This window comes from Nanorana parkeri, unplaced genomic scaffold (genome assembly GCF_000935625.1).
Source record: "Nanorana parkeri isolate BGI_ZX_2015 unplaced genomic scaffold, ASM93562v1 scaffold1082, whole genome shotgun sequence".
NCBI lineage: Eukaryota > Metazoa > Chordata > Amphibia > Anura > Dicroglossidae > Nanorana > Nanorana parkeri.
Window position 1 is genome coordinate 533,839 of NW_017307350.1, and position 19,691 is coordinate 553,529.

The following is a 19,691-nucleotide window of genomic DNA, read 5'->3' on the forward strand; positions in this document are numbered from 1 at the left end:
CCAGCTTTACATTTACAGATTATTCTGAAAAGGAGGGGGGGGGGGCAGCATATGGTTTAAAAGAGAAACAATCCCTCAAAAATGTAGATAGGTATAATATTTTTTTTCTAAATTATTTTTTAATAGGCTGTGAAGAAGGGACTTAGCAACACAGTGATCGGTCTCATATTTGGATGTTTTGCTATCTGCAATTTTGTAAGCTCATTAATATTTGGGAGATATGTAAGTATGGCTATGTTCGTCACAAAAAGTAAACTACACTTTCTTTATTTTAGCTATGTAATTATTTTCAGCTCTCAATGCCAAGAACAATTAAGCCAATTTACTATCATTCAAAAAAGAGGTGAATCAACTGTTTGCACATAATATAAGTGGTTGCAGGACATAGACAGGAGATGGTTGTATGTTTTCAAAATGTACATAACTAGGCACAGACTACAGATCCTTTTGGTAGTGCTTTTATCTCAGGGAAAGAATAGTGTAGTGACCAAAAAATGAACCCTGGCTGCTATCCATCCAGTCCTGAGTTTACCCTGTCAAAGGCTGGGATCAATTCACCAAAAGTGTCTGCTAATGCTTGTGGTGACCCATAGTTTTTACATGTTAGGTGATAACTTTTAATCTCTATAACCACCTTCATGCTGACTTGCTACATAGTTTAAAAAAAAAAAAAATATGCCCATCCAGTAAGCTACGGCTGGATCCTTCAGCTCCTTGGCGAATAAGCCCCTACGTTTTGGGTCACGGGAGGACGTTGGTATATGTCCCGTGACCCTAAGAATCCTTGCCTCATGCAGAGGTTAAACCTCTTTTCTTTTCGCTGCATAGAATAACCTTGGAGTGAGTGGCTTTCCTCTCAATTTTCTATTTGGACTATGTATGTATTTATTTGCTTTTCTCTGCTCTTTTTCCAGTTCTGCATCATCCTTTTTGTGAACTGGAGCCCAAAACTTTAAGTGATATTAAAGTCAAAAATCTTTTTCCCTCTCCCCAATGTTAAGTAAAACACTTACCTTAAATGATGTTTCTTAATCCGATCTTCTTTCCTGTCCTTTTCATCTGTCCCTCCAGCACTGGGGCGGGTCTCTGATCCAGCGCTGACTCCTCTGAGCTAGCTGGCCCTTCCTGTCCCACAGTGTCTGCATGCGGGTGCACGCGTCCATAGACTTACCTTGTGTCTCTCCTCGCGTCACGGCCAAAAATGTGAACTGTGCATGCGCCCACCCCAAGATGCTTTGCGGCCGCCCGAGAAAATTCACATTTTCTGACAGGAGCGCAGGGGGAAGACACAGGTAAGTATTAACCCTTTTCAAAGCGTTTTTTTAAACACTTTTTGCATATATCTACTGCTTGCTAGCAGTAGATATATGCAAAAAACCCCAGAGGGTTTAATAACCCGTTAATTGCATATTCAAGATCAGATCTTTCTAATGCTTTGTACAGATGGGCAAAGTTTTCATTATGTCTCTCTCTGAAGTCTATACCTCTTTTAATGAAATAAAGTCTAAAATTCTTATTAAAGTAGAGCTGAAGCCAAAACTCTATTTTGAATAGAAGAAGGGTATAACCCCTGTCATGGTTACTTTGCCATATGTATCCCATTGAGGAGATTTGCCTTCACTTCCTATCCCACAGCCACAGGAAGTGAGTGGAAATTATCCCAAAGAGAGAGAAATCCTTGGTTGTTGCCAGAACTAGTATCTCAATTGGAAGATTTCCCCTTTTATTCCTGTTCTGGTAGCAACTCAAAATTTAGATTTTTTTTTTTCTTTCACTTTTACTCTTGGTAATAATGGTTAAAAAAGAACTATGGGGTTAGGGCTTTTCCCCATAGTTCTCCTAAGGGTAATGGGAGGACACAAACTAGCGTCCTTCCGTCACCCAAAGCTCAGTATACCACAAGCTACAGCTCGCGGTATACTGAGACGTCGCAGTCGGGACGGATCCCGACATTACTGTCTGGATCTACCCAGCTGTGTGAGTGGCAGCTGGCTCTGCCTATCTAGAGGTAGAGCCAGCTGTACCCACCCCCCCCCCTGTCCGTTCTGCCAGTCAGCGCTGGAGGATCGGACAGGGGGGGGGGGTATCCCTGCAGGGAGCCGTGAGTGACAGCCACGGCTCTCTGCACCGATAGATTCAGAAGTGAGCAAATGCCGGTATGTGTTCTCTCACTTCCCGATCTACTGAGCCGACCTGTGACAGTTTAATTGTCACAGGTCGGCTAGAACTATGAGGCTGAGTGATTTTTCACTTGCCTCATAGTTCTCCTTTTAACAGGACAAATAGAAAGTGTGAATCTTCTTGAAGCAAACACAGATAGCTATGAAAATATGTCTGTATGTTCTAAACCCTCTCCACTAAAACCAAAATTAAAGGAAAAGTTTTGACTTTAGTTCTACTTTAAGTCTATTTAGATCATGCTTCATCTTCCTGTGCACAGGAAAATGTTGACAGTTTGCTCATTATAGAGATCAAATACTGATGCAAGCTTAAAAAAAATAGAGCTGCAGAATTACTTTTGACCACCAGGTGGTGCACAAAACATTCCATTCTTAGAACAGAAGATATGGAGATTATTTCTCTATTTAGGAAATTGGGTGGAGGCATGTAAATTATTTAATTTTTTTCCCCCTTTGTCAACTGTACATCCAGGACTGCTGGTGTATAGCACAAACAATTGCTTCTATGGAGTAGGGCTTGGGGAACAATATGAAAGTATAAGCCAGAAAAGTATGTTGAGGAGGGACTAAAGGAATCAAAAGGTCCCTAAACCCTAATTCACTGAAGCCATGATTTCCATACACTGCACTGAAGATGGCCAGCAAGCCTGAAACGTTGCTTGCAGTGGCAGGGTGGAACATGAGGATTGTTAAGGCTGTTGGAAAATTCCCTGCTGTGGAGCAGAGGAAAGAATCATCGTATTGCACTTGTCAGAATTGAGGTAATATTGCAATTTTGTGAAGGAACGGCAAATATACCCCTCCCCATTATTCTCCAGTAGATATCCACCGTCAATGGCCAACCTGTTTCATAGTAGTTTGATTTGTTAGTAACTTACCATTTGCCAACACAATGAATAACATCCGTTATAGCGATGGGTACATTATTGACCACATTCCACCTCTGGATAGGATAGATGATATTACATGGTGACTGAGATATGATTTGCCATAAAGAAGTATTGACTGACTTTGAGTTTTTTAATCTTACAGCTAATACAGATTGGAGCAAAATTTATGTTAGTAGCAGGTTTGTTTACATCTGGAGTTGCTACAGTTCTTTTTGGGTACGTTTTCCATTTGCATTGAGTTTTCTTCTAATTTTTTGAGTAATATGAACTTTATGCTTTGTTGTGTACTAGGTACTGTACATACCACTATTCATAATATAAGTAAACATGGGACGAGATAGGGTTTTCTTGGTACTACAAAAACAAGTACTGATCAAACTCCATAGTAAATCTGTAGTTATAGACTGCACTGTGCTATTAAGTAATAGCCTAAACTCTGGGTTTCAACTCGTGGGGGGGGGGGAGCTCATGACATCTAAAAACATTCCATTCTTAGAACAGAAGATATGGAGATTATTTCTCTATTTAGGAAATTGGGTGGAGGCATGTAAATTATTTAATTTTTTTCCCCCTTTGTCAACTGTACATCCAGGACTGCTGGTGTATAGCACAAACAATTGCTTCTATGGAGTAGGGCTTGGGGAACAATATGAAAGTATAAGCCAGAAAAGTATGTTGAGGAGGGACTAAAGGAATCAAAAGGTCCCTAAACCCTAATTCACTGAAGCCATGATTTCCATACACTGCACTGAAGATGGCCAGCAAGCCTGAAACGTTGCTTGCAGTGGCAGGGTGGAACATGAGGATTGTTAAGGCTGTTGGAAAATTCCCTGCTGTGGAGCAGAGGAAAGAATCATCGTATTGCACTTGTCAGAATTGAGGTAATATTGCAATTTTGTGAAGGAACGGCAAATATACCCCTCCCCATTATTCTCCAGTAGATATCCACCGTCAATGGCCAACCTGTTTCATAGTAGTTTGATTTGTTAGTAACTTACCATTTGCCAACACAATGAATAACATCCGTTATAGCGATGGGTACATTATTGACCACATTCCACCTCTGGATAGGATAGATGATATTACATGGTGACTGAGATATGATTTGCCATAAAGAAGTATTGACTGACTTTGAGTTTTTTAATCTTACAGCTAATACAGATTGGAGCAAAATTTATGTTAGTAGCAGGTTTGTTTACATCTGGAGTTGCTACAGTTCTTTTTGGGTACGTTTTCCATTTGCATTGAGTTTTCTTCTAATTTTTTGAGTAATATGAACTTTATGCTTTGTTGTGTACTAGGTACTGTACATACCACTATTCATAATATAAGTAAACATGGGACGAGATAGGGTTTTCTTGGTACTACAAAAACAAGTACTGATCAAACTCCATAGTAAATCTGTAGTTATAGACTGCACTGTGCTATTAAGTAATAGCCTAAACTCTGGGTTTCAACCCGGGGGGGGGGGGAGCTCATGACATCTTCTTCAAAGGGCTGCACATAATATTAAGTACATGACATATGATGGTCAGAGACTTCAGACATGTAACAGGGGTGGTTGGGGGCTGAAGACACACTACAGGAGATAGAGAGAGACTAGGGACATGCCACATTAGACTGCCTGATCACTGTCATTATAGCGCCATCACAAATGATTGCTTCCACTACGGAATGCTAGGGTCTGCAAAGTGCTGTACTAAAGGACCACATGTGGCCCTCAGGCTGCAGGTTGAGCATTTTGGGCTGCAGGGCCATTTTGTTTTGTTATTTGATAATTGATTATTATTCACAGTATGTCTCCTCTGTACAGTTGTTTAGTTAGATGGTGTATAAGATAATTACACTGGTACTTTTGATTGATGTTGCCCTAGCAGAATTGTTACATAATCACATGGACAGTAAATTGTTGTCTTTTCTTATTTTAGATTGCTTGACCAAATTCAAGATGGAACAATGTTTACAGTTTTGTGCTTTCTGGTCAGATCAGTGGATGCTGTGGGCTTTGGTGCTTCAATAACAGCTTGCTTTTCTATTTTGGCAAAGGTATTCCCTAACAATATAGCCACTGCAATGGTAAGTTTTAAAGAAAGTTATTATTAATATAGTGCTGACTTGTTAGGCTTTACAGAGAACATTTACAGCAGTCCTAGTAGAGCTTGCATGCACATATAATTGTACAAACGGGGTAAGGAAGACTCATTTCAAATATTGTTAATGATATCGGTAGCGCTAAATAGTTAATAATAGTTAATGCAAAATTCCCCTAAGAAGCACATTACCGAGATTTTATGTATATAATTCCAAAAACATAATTTTATTTATCCAACAATAATTTTTACATTAACATTTAAAAATAGCACCCTATAAATGAATATATAAATACACTTCCAAAAACTGCATAGCCTGATCTATTAGTTGTATCCTGATATAGCAAATGTATCTTTGCATATTGGAGATGTCTGAACAGTTCATGTTTGATTTGCATCCACATGTGAGCATATCCATAATAGCTTGTTTCTCTACGTATATACAAAGTAGCAGACATAAAGTGCTGTAGTGCAAAGTTCCAAGCCAACCTAATATGTCGAGTATATCCTTGCATGCAACAGAAATCTTAACCGTTCGTGTTTAATTTGTATTCACGTGTAAATATATCCAATATGGCTTGCTTATCCTCGCATATACAATGTAGCAAGCATGAGCCTTAAAACCTGAGGTTCTTACAAGCGGACTATTAAAGTGTATATAAAAAACAAAAAGTAATTCCTTAGTGGTAAGGCTGCACTATAATAATATTAGAGTGATTCAGATTATTACAAATGCCCATTCGTGACTCGTTCTATTTAATGTTCACATTTATTATTTTTTTTAATACTGCAGTGCCAGTCCTTAAAGTGTATGTAAATGTTAATAATAAAATGTACCCAATAGCAGCTTACCCTTCTTCACACAAGTTAAAGGACTTGCTTTTCTAATGCAGGCTATCTCTGGTTGATCCTACCAGTAATGGAATTTCTGCACCAGGGGGAAAACGCTCCTTACTGTGTGTCAGGAAGTCTGTTTTCACCCTAGGAAGGGCAGTCACACTGCTGCCACATACCAACATTCAGACTCACAGTATGTTGGCACATTCAGCCAGACTGCCTTTGTAATGTAATAATTGTTTCAAGAAATGTTTTTAAGTACAATCTCTCCATTTGACATCAGAGACCTATGTGTGTCAGCTGCACAGGTATGCGCACTGGACCATGTGCTATTAGATTCAGCAGCCAAGAAAAGCATTGTGCTTAAATCTAAAGCACACAGTGGCCAAACTAACTTAATGCGTGTTAAATCGAGTGTAAGGTTTTTGGTTAGTGACCCTTTAAGGTGATCCTGTGCCATATCATGCACAATATAGTATTTACATATTTCAAACAAGCAGTAGAAAGAAGCCTGCATTCACCTCTGTATCTATAGGCATTGTGGCGAAACTCATTTTCAAATTTCACAACAGAAGAAGAAATCTCTCACTTTCTTTCATGAGACCAGCCTGCCATTCCAACTGAAACCCCATTGTACTGTCTTTGTTGTGATCTTTTGAGGATATATAAAAACAAATTCACATTACAAGCAGCTAGAGGTGTCAAGATGTGCCTTATCTTAAAGCTTCCTTACTGCTTTTTAACAATATGTAGAACATATAGGGCCCATTTACACTAGTGCAATGTGTTAATCGCATGGTTTCATGCGATGAATGAACCGCACCACAGAACACACCTACCGTGCGTTAACAATGCAGGAGGTGCGTTGCATTGCCATTAATTTAAATGGCACTCCAAATGCACTTCCCACAGGCAATGCACTCGATCACGCTGCAACGCGCACTACCATGTTCAAATGAATGGCAAAGCATCGCACATCCCGCACTGCTAACACATCGCACCAGTGTGAATGTGTCCATAATGTTCATAGTCTGGGCACAGGTGCACTATAACTATTGTACCCAGTATGATGCTTATTCTTTTGTTAATTTTTATTTTACTTAATCTTCAGGGATTTCTTGAAATATTTACTGGGCTTGGACTTGTATTGGGCCCTCCAATAGGAGGATCACTGTACCAGACATTTGGATATGAAGTTCCCTTTATTGCCATTGGTTGTGTTGTCTTCTTAATGGTGCCACTAAATATGTACATCTTGCCACAATATGGTATGTACATTTTCAGTGCTTTAATACATGTGTATTTTGTAGTGCTCTGGTCTGATTTCTTATTTTTTTGCTACAACTATTAAAAGCATAGCTGTACTTTATCCTTTAATTGTGCCCCACCAAAGTCATAGACTTGCCTGTCACCTCTCCTGCCAGACGTTTACTGTGAATTCTTCTGGGTGTTGTACAGCTACTGCTACAAAATCTCGGTGTTAAGAGCAGGTTCCAGCAGGCTAGAGGCCACTTCATGTCCATGAACATCCAAACAAATCCAGCTCCTTCTATGTCCATCTCTCAGACAGTGGACTGGCAGTTGATAGAGTTTCGTCACAAAGTCGTGCATATCTGAAACTCTATTACAAAGTGAAATCAGCTCAAAGAGAGGCAAAGACTAATCTTTTTTAGCTAATAAAGTAGTGGTGCATGCTGCTAGGCAGGACTTTTTACAGTTTGAAATGGAGAGCAGGTTCACTCTAAGTATGCTGTTGAACTGAAGCAAATCCATCAGGGATTGTGGCAGAAGAGACCCTTACAAAGTTCAGAGAAACATCACATCTAGAAGTGCAATACGTTTTCTATCATATGTTTTGAAAAATGAAGGGGTCAGATATTCAGGGCAAGGAATACAGAAATAGAAAGCACATGTTGACTTGTGATACCATGCTGATGAATGAAGCTATTTTAGAGTTTTTCCACAGCCTGGAAAATAATTCTATTAGTCAGAAAATCTATTCTCGAAATATTATTTTACAGTGTTTACACTTATTGCTGAGCAATCAGGCTATGCAAAATTGTAAATCTTTTTAATTACCTATTTCTTCCATGACTACAGAACATGTATTGTAAATTATATGTAGCTAAATAAGCATCATTGTGATAAAACTGTGCTAAATTACATTTCAAAGAAACCCTTTTTCCCTAAAAATGATATAATTGCCATGCAAGCCACTCATAAATGAATAGTATTAAAAATTGCTTTTCTAATACAATTTGCATTCTACTATGATTTCCAAAAACAGGCAGAAATGGTAGCCTTGAAACAATGGTCATTGCATAGTAAATTACTTTCCTAGAATTCTTACCCCTGCTTACAGCATGTAATTGTCTTTCTGCTTTTTCTTTAAACCTGCACAGAGCTTGAGGTTAAATTAAAGACATCATTTGAAATGTCTACCGGCAATCTAATCTTTCTTATGTTTCAGTGCTGCACATTCAAATGGATGCAGAGGGATACAATGCTTATTACAAAACTAAGGTCACATTTGAACTCTGTGTGATGACTGACTTTTTTCCACTTTGCATTAAATGCATTAGTCATCATAAGGGCACATAGAAAGGGCACATAAGGGCATATACAACACAGTTGTGTACAGTATATAATTGTCTGGAACTGAAAACCTTACTTGCCTTGCTGGATTAAAGGGTTGGATTAAATGCCCCATGCTTTCCATTACCCCCAGCGCATTGCAAAGCACTGTTCAGATGTTAAAAAGCTATACTTTTCCTATTGCCTATCTGTAAGTCCTACATGACCAGTCTGCAAATATCTTTTAGTGGTCAACCCCCCTGTCCTGGCTAAACAGCAGGATGTGCCGGATGTAAGGCGTGAGCCCCATCGGCCGTTCCTGGCCTGTTTAAACTGAGCACAAGCGCAGTGCACTCTCTCTCCCTCTATCAACAGCAGCTAAGCTCTGCTGCTCCTTGTAGCAGGGGAGGGAGCACACTGCACATGGGCCAGAAGCAGCCGCTGGTGGTGCAATTCTACATCCTTCCCGTCCTGGCTAAATGGCAGGAGGGTCGACCACCTAGAGGTTTTTGCAGATAGGCTGTGCAGGACCTACAGATATGCAATAGGAAAGGGGCAGCATTTTTTACATCTGAACAGTGCTTTGCAATGTGCAGGGGATGATGGAAAGCATGGTGCATTTTTTGAAAAATGTGCAGAAAGAAAGGTAAACTAACCCTTTTGCAGCCAAGAAAACCCCTCTATGTTAGGTATACTGTGTGAATTGGAACACATAACTATCTGTGTATGTGTACGGTATACAATACATCTAAAAATAATTGAAAAATATTTCTTACTTTTTAGATGTATGTGTGGCTAGCCTTGTAGCTTCTCAATTTAAAAGTGTCCAGAGACCCTGGTTTTCACCATAGAAAGACTAGTGACACTCTGAGCTCCCCCTCATTAACTTACAATGCTTCTAGTTCTGTAACCCTTTGTTAGGACAGACAGTGTTCAAATTTAGTTTACAACAGATATTAAGATTTGCCAGTACAGACAGGGTTAATTTCCCATTCTAGAGGAAAATTCAGTTTAGAAAAACCTTTCCTTTAGGAAAAAGCAAGTAATATACACACAAAAAATGTTTTTTAAGTTGTACTATGTGGATAAGAATGTGCAACAAATATGAAGTAAGTAGTACCCCGATTTGGCTGCAAAAGTAGAAATAATTTCTGAGTCACTGAATCATACAGCAAGTGAAGTTCTCCTGATCTGTGCATTCCAAGTTATTGGCTTCCATTCCAAGTTGTTGGCTTAGGGCCTGTATCAATGGACTTTGGGCTCCTGTCGATTGCAATGTGCTTTTGACATCAGATTAAGATGGTTCTAAGGTCATTTAGAATTTATTGATGTGTTAGATCTGCAGTTTTCCGCCTTCTGACCTGCATCAAGCTGCTTTTGCACTCCAAGCAGCTCTAATGTGAACGGGCCTTTAGAGTATTAAAGATGACCCACTCACCCCACCTAACTAATCCCTATGTCAGCTTTAAAAACCCTTCACTTACCTAAATTGATGCTGAACTTGATGTGTCAGGTCCCAAAGTATAAGTGTTTTCTCTTCCTCACTGCAGAGTGGGAGGGTCCTTGTTCTGTATCCATTTGCATCTGATTACCCCTGATGGTGATGGATTGGAGTAATTGGATGTAAACAAACACGTTTGTTTCAATCCAAATCCCCATAGACCTAACATGGGTTCCTACAGCTTAGTTTTTTCCTCTATCCGCCCTGCGAATCTCTGTGAACATTTGTTCTGACCAAACAGAGGCAAAAATGAACATTCTTAGTATTTTTACTTTCAGGTTGAATATATAATTTGGAAAATGCCACATTATGGCCACTAGAACATAGGAAATACTTTTATTTCCTGTGCTTCTCAACTCCAGCTAATGGCCATAAAGCGTGTTTTTTTTTCTTCTCTGAAATAGTGCATTTAACCTGAAAAGAAAACCTACTAAGAACATTTGTTTTTGCTTATATTTACACAGAATTCTCAGCACAAATAGCTCTGCAAATTGTTTATAAATAGACCCCTAAGTCTGAAATGTGTTTTATTTCAATAGTGCACTATAATATTTTGGAAGACTCCTCTTGAAAAGGGTACTGAGCTAGGGAATTATCTGCTAAATTTTCCAGTTTATGAATGTGGTGTTGAAACTTCTCATATGCTGAGAATTGGTCAAATATATTTCTCTTTTTATTTTTGCAGATTCTTTACCAACTAAGGACTCTTTCTGGGCCTTAGTGACACTACCTAAAGTTATGGTAATGTCTTTTACCATCTTTTCACTGAGCTCGTGTCTAGGATTTTTGGACCCAACCATGTCTTTGTTTGTGATAGAAACAGTAAGACTTCTTTTTTTGCTACCTTGTACACTTTTAGTGGAACAAATCCTGTCTAGAGTTTTGCACTATATTTACATAATGTATAAGTATAGTTTAAGGGTTGTTTTTTGTTTTAGCCCGAGACTACTGCAGACCACACTAAGGTGCACAGCTGAGGGAGATCCGTGAACTCGAATTCACAGATATTTTCTGTGTTGAATGAACCCAGAAGTGCTTAACTTTTCACCCTTCTGGATTCAGAGCTTCACATTATTCGTGACACCAGTCAACTGAGCTGCAGATTAAGAACTCTCTGTCTCTATTCTACTGTGACTAATCATGGAGAAGAGACATTGTGGTTAATGTAAAACCCTGCCATCTCCATAAATAGCGCTTGTCACCTCCTGTTTTTATAGCATCTAAAGGCATGTTACTCCCCTTGTGATAGTAAGAAAGTCATTTTGTAAAATGATGCAAATTTGATGTGTGCAATCTGGCAATATTGTTACTTTTTATGGAAATCTCTAATAAATCTATGTCCCATAAACGTATATACCAACAAAGGACCTGCATTCAACAACATTTTGAATGCTGTGACCTCTTTCGGAAGTGCATTATGCTTTATGGCACAGATTATAAACTTGGGTTTTCTTATGTTAATGTTACAAAAAATAGCACCAACAATAAACACTTATGCTCTATAAGGAAGAAAAACACAAAGATTAAAAAAAAAATAAACATAAGGGCGTAATCTATCTTTGCTCACCATGTGCATCTTGCCTGAACTTTGCATGATGCCATAGGATTAGGAAAATAAATGTTAAAATGCTTAATCTGCAGTTTTTATTCTGGTCTAAGTATTTCAAAATGTAGGAATTTTACAAGCACCTTGAATTATAAGCTAAGAGTTTGAGTTTAATTTTTAAATATCTTTTTAATGTTTTTCTTCAGTTTCATTTGAAAGTTGGATATGTTGGGCTAGTATTTCTTGGACTCGCTTTAGCTTATTCTCTAAGTTCACCGCTACTTGGAATGATAAGTGACAAGTTGCCAGTAAGTATTAGTTATATAGATAATTTTGCTGCTATTTTGCTACTTGATGAACAGGGTTTTTTTTTTTTACTTGGTGGTACATACACAATATACATCATTTTAACTTTTTTGCTTTAATTACAATCTATTTCTTTTAACAAAAGGCACCAAAATATTACACAGCATCCCTTTACATTGATATCAAATGTAAAGGGATGCAAATTACCTACCCCTAACAAAACAGTCTAATAGATGAAGAAACACTAGACCCAGTTGATCAATGACTGAGGTCTGAGAAATAGGTGTATATCGAAGAAATAGGGCATAAGCTAGATGGAAGGGAAAGCTGATTAGAATATTTCTCTAGTATAATAATTATGATTGTGTGTTTGAAGGCAGAGTGTGAGATATCCTTGGAGATGAAAAGATTGCATAGGTCAGCCACTGCAGGAACCAGAATAGAGGTTTTGGCAAAGAGTTGGGCAGAATAATTAAGGTGGAGTGAACAAGGTATATGGAGAATTAATCACAGAAGCATATGAAAATGCCAGTTAGTTAAGATGCTGTATTGTGTCACTTTTTATCATGTTTGTAGTTATCTCAGTCGTGGACAATAAAAACTGTTTTTATGGCAGCAGAAATTGGATTTAGTGGTAATTGAAATATACCTAAGAAGTGTCATTTTCTCTGCATTAACCATCACCCAGAGTTCTCTATAGGAATCTAGCATGACAAAGAATGCCAAGGCTGAGGACTGGCAGGGTAAGGACAGTGTGCTTTTGGTAGGATTTACCTTATTCTGAACCAGAGAGGACTGTTCTTTAAAACCTAGATGGTAGCTGGGTCTGGATACATGGGTTAGACTGGGTGTAGGGAAATAAAATTGGAGAAGGTGAGGCAAAGATATTAAGATTGTCAGAAGTGGAAAAGTAGGTTACTTTGAGATATGAATGCAGAATCTTGGCAATAATAAAATCTTAATGGATTATTGTTGGTTGGTTGGAGGGGAGAATATATGGAAAGCATACAACTGCCTGTGAACCTGCCAGGAGGACCTGATTTTTGTTCAATAACATCAAAGGAATAAGCATGCTGGCCAGAATTGTGAGCTTGAATAGACTTTAAGGTTGTATGACTGAGTACTTTGTAGGTGCAGTGGGGTAAAGGCAGTAAGCCTGCCATCATTGACAAATACAGTCAAAGCTATAGTGTGTGTGTGTAATATGACATGTATGATAGCATCCTTTTAAGACAGAACTCCAGGTATTTTTTTATATTAAACTGTGCTGCGTATCAAATGGTTAAGTCTCATGAGGTGTATGCCAACTTTAGGATTGCAACCATTGCTTTTTTATTTAGTTTCATTGATGCTGGATAGTATAGCTCTTGCTATACTTCTGTGCTGAGACTCTCATACACAGAAACTGTACTGTTGTTTATCCACTCAGCTCTACCTTCTCCATTCACAATGCATTGTGTTCTGTGTTCTATGACACTTATGTGTAAAAACATGCATTTGCACACACACACATATATATTCTTCAATGTCCTTTGCATTAACCACGTCACCGGACCTCACTTCAGGCACTCAATCGGGTCCTCTCCGATTCAGCAACTCAGATCAGTCTCTCTAAATGAGGGTCGGGGGGTCAAATGTAGGTCAAAAATGAATAAATGTATTTGAAATGGATACAATTACTGGTCATGAACACACACCAACTAGCCACCACCTGTTATTCAATTAAAAGGTTATTGCAACAACCAAAACACTCATACCAAAAACATGCACACTAGGACGGGCTGAGCAGCGTAAATGTTTGAAACCGGTGAACTTGAGTTCTTTGATAAACAGCGCTAAGGTTATATGTGCAACGTAAGGCGTGTAACTCAGTTTGAGATGCACTGTAGCAGTAAGCTATGGAACCCCTTAATCTGTATTTGAACCTCTCCAAGGTATCTGAAAGCTTGGTAGTTCCAAGGGGCAATATTGTAGCACTTAGTCAATTACATTTGTAGCCACAGCTCTCAATGTAAAACAGGCCGCTATAAAGACGGATTTTTTTCATGAGCTCCCATATTGAATACACAGGACACATCTTGTGCAGATTCTGTTATTTGCGTCACCCCGAGTATAAACAAACGACAAACGCACTCAACAATTTGTTACCAGTTATACAGTAAGGTGCACACGAAATGGGCACTATAAGAGGTGCCTTGGCGCGGCAGTGCGGCTTACACATCCTCGGCTGAAGACGTGTATCCAAACCTCTGTCATTCTCCTTAGTGGTGAGACATGTTGTTTTACATGCTGGTTTTGTGAGTGTGCCATGATGCCTTTCTGCTGTTTTACCCCGAGTATAAACACACATGGAAGAAATGTTCAATCAGACAGTGTGTAAAGTCAGAGATGTGAGTACTCACGGGTGCTTGATTGTATCAAGACGGTTTGTCTCAAACAAGTTCAGACTTCCCACTGTGTACTGCTTTGCAGGATTTTAGATGAAAACAAGCCTGGACTTCCGGTTCCGGCGCTCCAATGCATTAGCTGTGTCCCGCTCAGCTCCGTCCCACCGATCGGATTAACATCCCCCACACCCGCAGCACACCGGCGCTAAACACCCGACAGACTCTCCTCCTACCCCCGCAGGGTATGGAGAGATTTTGGTCCAGATCGCTGCCGACGAGACGCGCTCTCATTCCCCCTTCAGACACAGTCAGTGTCACATCCAAGATGGCGGATCCGGGAGACGTGCAGCCCATGTCACTCACAGAACCAGCTGGTGAGTCACCTCCTCTGCCTCCTACACTACCTATTGACTATCAAACTCTAGCCTCCTCAATGGCTTCCTATCTAAAACATGATATTGCCTCCACTATTACTGAGGTGATGCAACAACAGCTGAGCTTTATCAATGCAGCCATAGAGTCACAAGGCAAACGTATGCAGGCTGCTGAGGGTAGGCTCAGTGATGTGGAAGACAAGATACACTCCATGAGAATCAATCATAGGCGTGATTCAGAATCTATACAGCTACTAATGGATAAAATTGATGATCTAAAGAATAGATCACGCCGCAACAATCTACGCATTGTGGGCCTTCCTGAATCTGTGGCGCCGAAAGAACTGGCTCACTTCTGCTCAGTTGTGATACCGCAAGCTCTAGGTCTTTCAGCTGCCTGTAAGGTGGAACGCGCTCACAGGCTTGGCCCACCAAAAGATCACCAGAAACCCAGACCGGCTATAGTGCGATATCTGGACTTTGCTGACCGACGCCAAATCCTACAGGCTTATCGCACTCAGCGGCAACTGCTGGCTGGGGGTCACAAAATCCTCCTTTTTGCCGATTACTCAGTAGCACTGTCGAAACAGTGCAGGCTATTTTCTGAAACTTGTAGCCTACTTGTGGATAGACGCATTAAGTTCACCCTGGCATATCCTGCTGTGCTACGCATCACATCGCCTGATGGTCGAGTGGAATCTTTCACCTCTGTCGAGGAAGCAAAAAAATTTGTACAAGCTCTCTGTGACAAGTCTTTGTCCTCACCAATCAAGAGCCCTCCACGCAAGAAAAAAGCTTGATATGGGTCAGACGACCGGTCCACTCAAGGAGGTTCGATGATCAGGTTCTCTCATGCAGGCTCCGTACCGCTGCGGGTGTGGAATGCTTAAACTGTTCACTTCTGCAACATACAGTTGATTACAGGTTGTCACCCAGGTGACGTTTTCTATGTGTATTTATCCTTTGCTCAGGGACGGAGCATTTACAGTTGTCGGTGTCTTATAGTAAGATGCCACTGATTTTGATTTTGTGTTTTCAATCAAGGTGGACTGCATCTCTGCACCGGCAAAACAATGCCCACCATTCTCTGACACATCGTTGGGAAAAAAGGAGGTCGCTCAAATGTGTTGCGGACTTCCTCTTGCTCTTTTTTGCTTTCTGTTACTGTTGGCTTTCTCTTTCCTTCTTCAGGAATGTGGTCAATACTGCTGCAATGGGAGGATCAGCACGGGGCCCTCCCCCCCCATCCGGATTACGCTGTTTACGTTATTAGCTGCAAGAATTCGTACCTCGGGTACGGGACATACAGGACCTGGCGGGAGCACTGGGACGCTCGCTTACCTCCGGCATCCACCTTCATTTGTACAAGATCTTTTTTCTCTACCTCACGTCATTACATCATGGGATCCCCCTTGAAGGTAGTGACGTGGAATGTCAAGGGACTCAAATCCCCACAAAAGCGGTCACGAATCCTTCGCCACCTTAAAAAACTTGGAGCGGATATTGCTCTTCTTCAGGAGACCCATGTACAATCAGACGATTTCTTTCGGATGAAAAGATTATGGTTTGGTACTGTAGTAGGGGCCCCTGCGAAGGGTCGGTCTGCTGGAGTTCTTACCTTGATACACAAATCTCTACCACACACTGTCTCACACACTGTCCCACACACTGAGTGTTGGCAATAGGTCGCTGGATATCTAAAATGTATACGCGCCCAATTCTGACAACCAGCCCTTCTGTACTCACCTATTGGAATCTGTCGCCAAACACCCCTCGAACCTCCGGGTCATGATTGCAGGAGACTTCAATGCAGTCCCTTCCCCTGGGGAGGACCGGATGGGGGAGTCCGGCAACACTCAACGTACCGCCAGTGCCCAAGATAAACATTTGGATGTCTTGCTACAGGCCAGTGGTTTGATCGATGCATGGAGATTCCTACACCCCCTGGAGAGAGATTTTACTTTTTATTCACCAGCACATAATGTCTTCTCCCACATTGACCTCTGCTTGATATCCCCCTCTCTATTGAACAACGTCCAATCCGTCACGATTGAGGTCATGCTCATATAGGACCACTCCCCTGTATCCATGTCCATCCGCAACCTTGGTGTGCCATCCAGGCCAGTCACCTGGAGATTCCCCGCCTATCTTCTACGAGATGACTCGTTCAAGGAAGACCTCAAATCCTTGTGGCATGATTACTATGAGCATAACTCTGCACATCTCGATAATCCCGCCTTATTTTGGGAGACCGCCAAGGCTGTTCTCCATGGTAGGATCCTGGCATTTGTAACTAGACGCAAAAAATGTACTAAACAACGCTACACTGCGGCCTGTGCTCTAACCAGAGAAGCCTACCTTTCATACAAAATCTCTTTGACCCCACAGGATAGGCTTCAATGGCTACAAGCGAAGCAGCAGTGTGACCACTGGGTCCTACAATATGACCAACAAATAAGATCTGTGAAAGAAGTGGAGCTGTTTAAATTTGGGAGCAAGTCGGGCAGGCTGATGGCGAATTTGGTAAGGGGCCCAAACCCCATATCCCATATACTACGTCTCGCTGATGCAGAGGGCAAGGTTCATACTGACCCCGAAAAGATCTCGGAGATTTTCAGCGCCTACTACCAGAACCCATACCGAGCTGACCAGGGTAATTCCTCGGGTGCGGAGTCTTTCCTGGGATCAGTGCCCTTGCCATCCCTCTCAGATGAAGACCTGATGATGCTTAATTCTGACATCACTTTGCCTGAACTTCAAGCCATATTGAAACAAGCCCCCCTGTCCAAGGCGCCGGGGCCTTACGGCTTGTCTGAGTTCTTCAAAATACTCTTGGAGGAGGTCTCTCCACACCTTCTCACATTGTTTAATCATATATTGCATTTTAACCAATATCCCACGACTTTTCATGATGCATACATACGTTTGCTCCCTAAAAAAGATAAAAATCCTCTACTGCCAGGATCCTACCGTCCGATTTCTTTGTTAAACCAAGATGCAAAGTTTTTATCTAAGATTATGGCTAACAGGTTGTCTTGCATATTGCCTGAACTTATTTCTCCCAACCAGGCAGGGTTTGTGTCAGGCCGCTCGGCCACATTGAATATCCGCAAGACACTGTTGGCTCTGGAGCACATACGCATGCATGGTCATGGGTCTTCTCCGTCTCCAGCAGCACTGCTGGCGTTGGATGCGGAGAAGGCCTTTGATAGCGTGAACTGGCAGTGGCTCTTTATGGTTCTACGTCGTGTGGGGATTTCGGGGCAGTTTCTACAATTTATCACCACCATCTACTCGTCACCAAGAGCACAAATTTACACATCTACACATCTCTCATCTCCTTTCTCCCTACATAAAGGTACTCGACAGGGTTATCCTCTATCCCCCCTGTTGTTTAATCTAGCCATTGAACCACTATCCCTATCCTTCTCTTCCCCCCCAATTGTACACCGGCCTGCGTGTTGGAGCCACGGACATCAAATCTATGCTATTTGCTGACGACATTTTACTTATACTGTCAGAACCCAAACAGCTTCCGAGACTGATTCAACATATCCAACACTATGGCACCTTTTCCGGCCTTAGGATTAACTTTGACAAGAGTGAACTAATGTTCTTCTCGAAAGCAGCTGCTGATGAGGCGTTGTCCTGGGCTCCTGCACATAAACTACAAATCAGAAACCACTCTCTGACATAATTGGGAGTCCGTATACCACGCACAGTTACAGACCTATACAATATCAATTACTCCCCCATTTTCAAAACAATTACGGCTGAATTGGCATCCTGGCAAAATCTCCCGCTATCGATGTTAGGCAGGTGTCATTTAATACGGATGATTAGCTTTGCCCGACTCCTTTACCCGCTGCAAACCCTACCCCTTCTCCTTAAACATAGCGACATCCGCATGCTTAACACGGCATTCTCGAAATTCATCTGGAGAGGTAAGAAGCCACGAATCGCCCTTAGGAAACTTCAACTACCCAGATCTGAAATAGGGGCCAACTTACCTAACATACGATACTACAATTTAGCCAGCAACTTCCGATATGTGAGGGACTGGATACACGGGTCCTCGTTATATACCAATAATGACATGGAAGCCCAGCTAGTGTCCCCTTGGTCTCTAGCGGGTTTACTTCACACTCCACTACAATCACTCCCCTCACACTTAAAGCAGAACACCCTACTTAAAGACACCATCATCACTTGGCGGGAGGTGAGAAAAATTGTGGGACTAAAGGGAGTAATATCACCCTGGATGCCTATTACCTCCTCTCCGGTGTTCCCTCAGGGCAGGGATTCTAATATATTCCACATCTGGAAACGTAAAGGCATACACTCTATACATGACCTGCTCTCCCCTCAAGGCTCTTGTATGTCCCAGATCGAACTTTCCAGAATCCACAGTATACCACTTCACCACTTCCTACAATACAAACAAATCTCCAGCTTTATAGCCACTCATCTTCCTCCTCCCTCTCCCAATATGTCCGCACGGACATTTAATCAGTTAATGACTTCCCCTTCATCTAGGATGTCCCTGTCCAATATTCAATTGATCATACGTGATCAGGCCGGCAGTCCACAACTCCTCCATTCCCGAACTTTGTCCGTCCGTGGGCCTCTTTATTGGGACTAAACTTGGAGCATACATATGATAATCTCCTACAGGGATGGAGAAATGTGTGCAAGACGGTGGTATGTGAAACGTGGAGGGAACTCCAATTTAAAATTATCCATAGAGCTTATTATGCTTTTAATTTTGCTCCCTCGTCATTGTCTGCTGATTGGCTAACCAAATGCCCTAAATGTTCTCTCAATCGTCCTGACCTCATTTACTCTGGGAGTGCCCCTCTATTCAAACGCTATGGTCTCAGCTGTTGACCTACATGAATTCCATCTCTCACAGAAGCAGGGGTCCACAACCCTCTTAGCAATACACTCACTGGTATCTCATGGCCAAATTAGATGGTTCTCTAGGGCCTCTAGATGTTTTATGAAAT

At 41.2% G+C, this 19,691-nt stretch overlaps 1 protein-coding gene across 1 annotated transcript in view; it reads left to right on the forward strand.

Moving 5' to 3' along the window:
* The window catches only part of SLC18B1 (solute carrier family 18 member B1), a 51,228-nt gene that overhangs the window by 15,192 nt on the left and 16,345 nt on the right, over positions 1-19,691 (forward strand). Inside the window, exons 3-8 of the mRNA XM_018567679.1 lie at positions 127-222; positions 3,213-3,286; positions 4,999-5,146; positions 7,109-7,265; positions 10,758-10,894; positions 11,825-11,926. Coding sequence (XP_018423181.1) covers positions 127-222; positions 3,213-3,286; positions 4,999-5,146; positions 7,109-7,265; positions 10,758-10,894; positions 11,825-11,926 — 714 coding nt within the window. The remainder of the gene's footprint in view (positions 1-126; positions 223-3,212; positions 3,287-4,998; positions 5,147-7,108; positions 7,266-10,757; positions 10,895-11,824; positions 11,927-19,691) is intronic.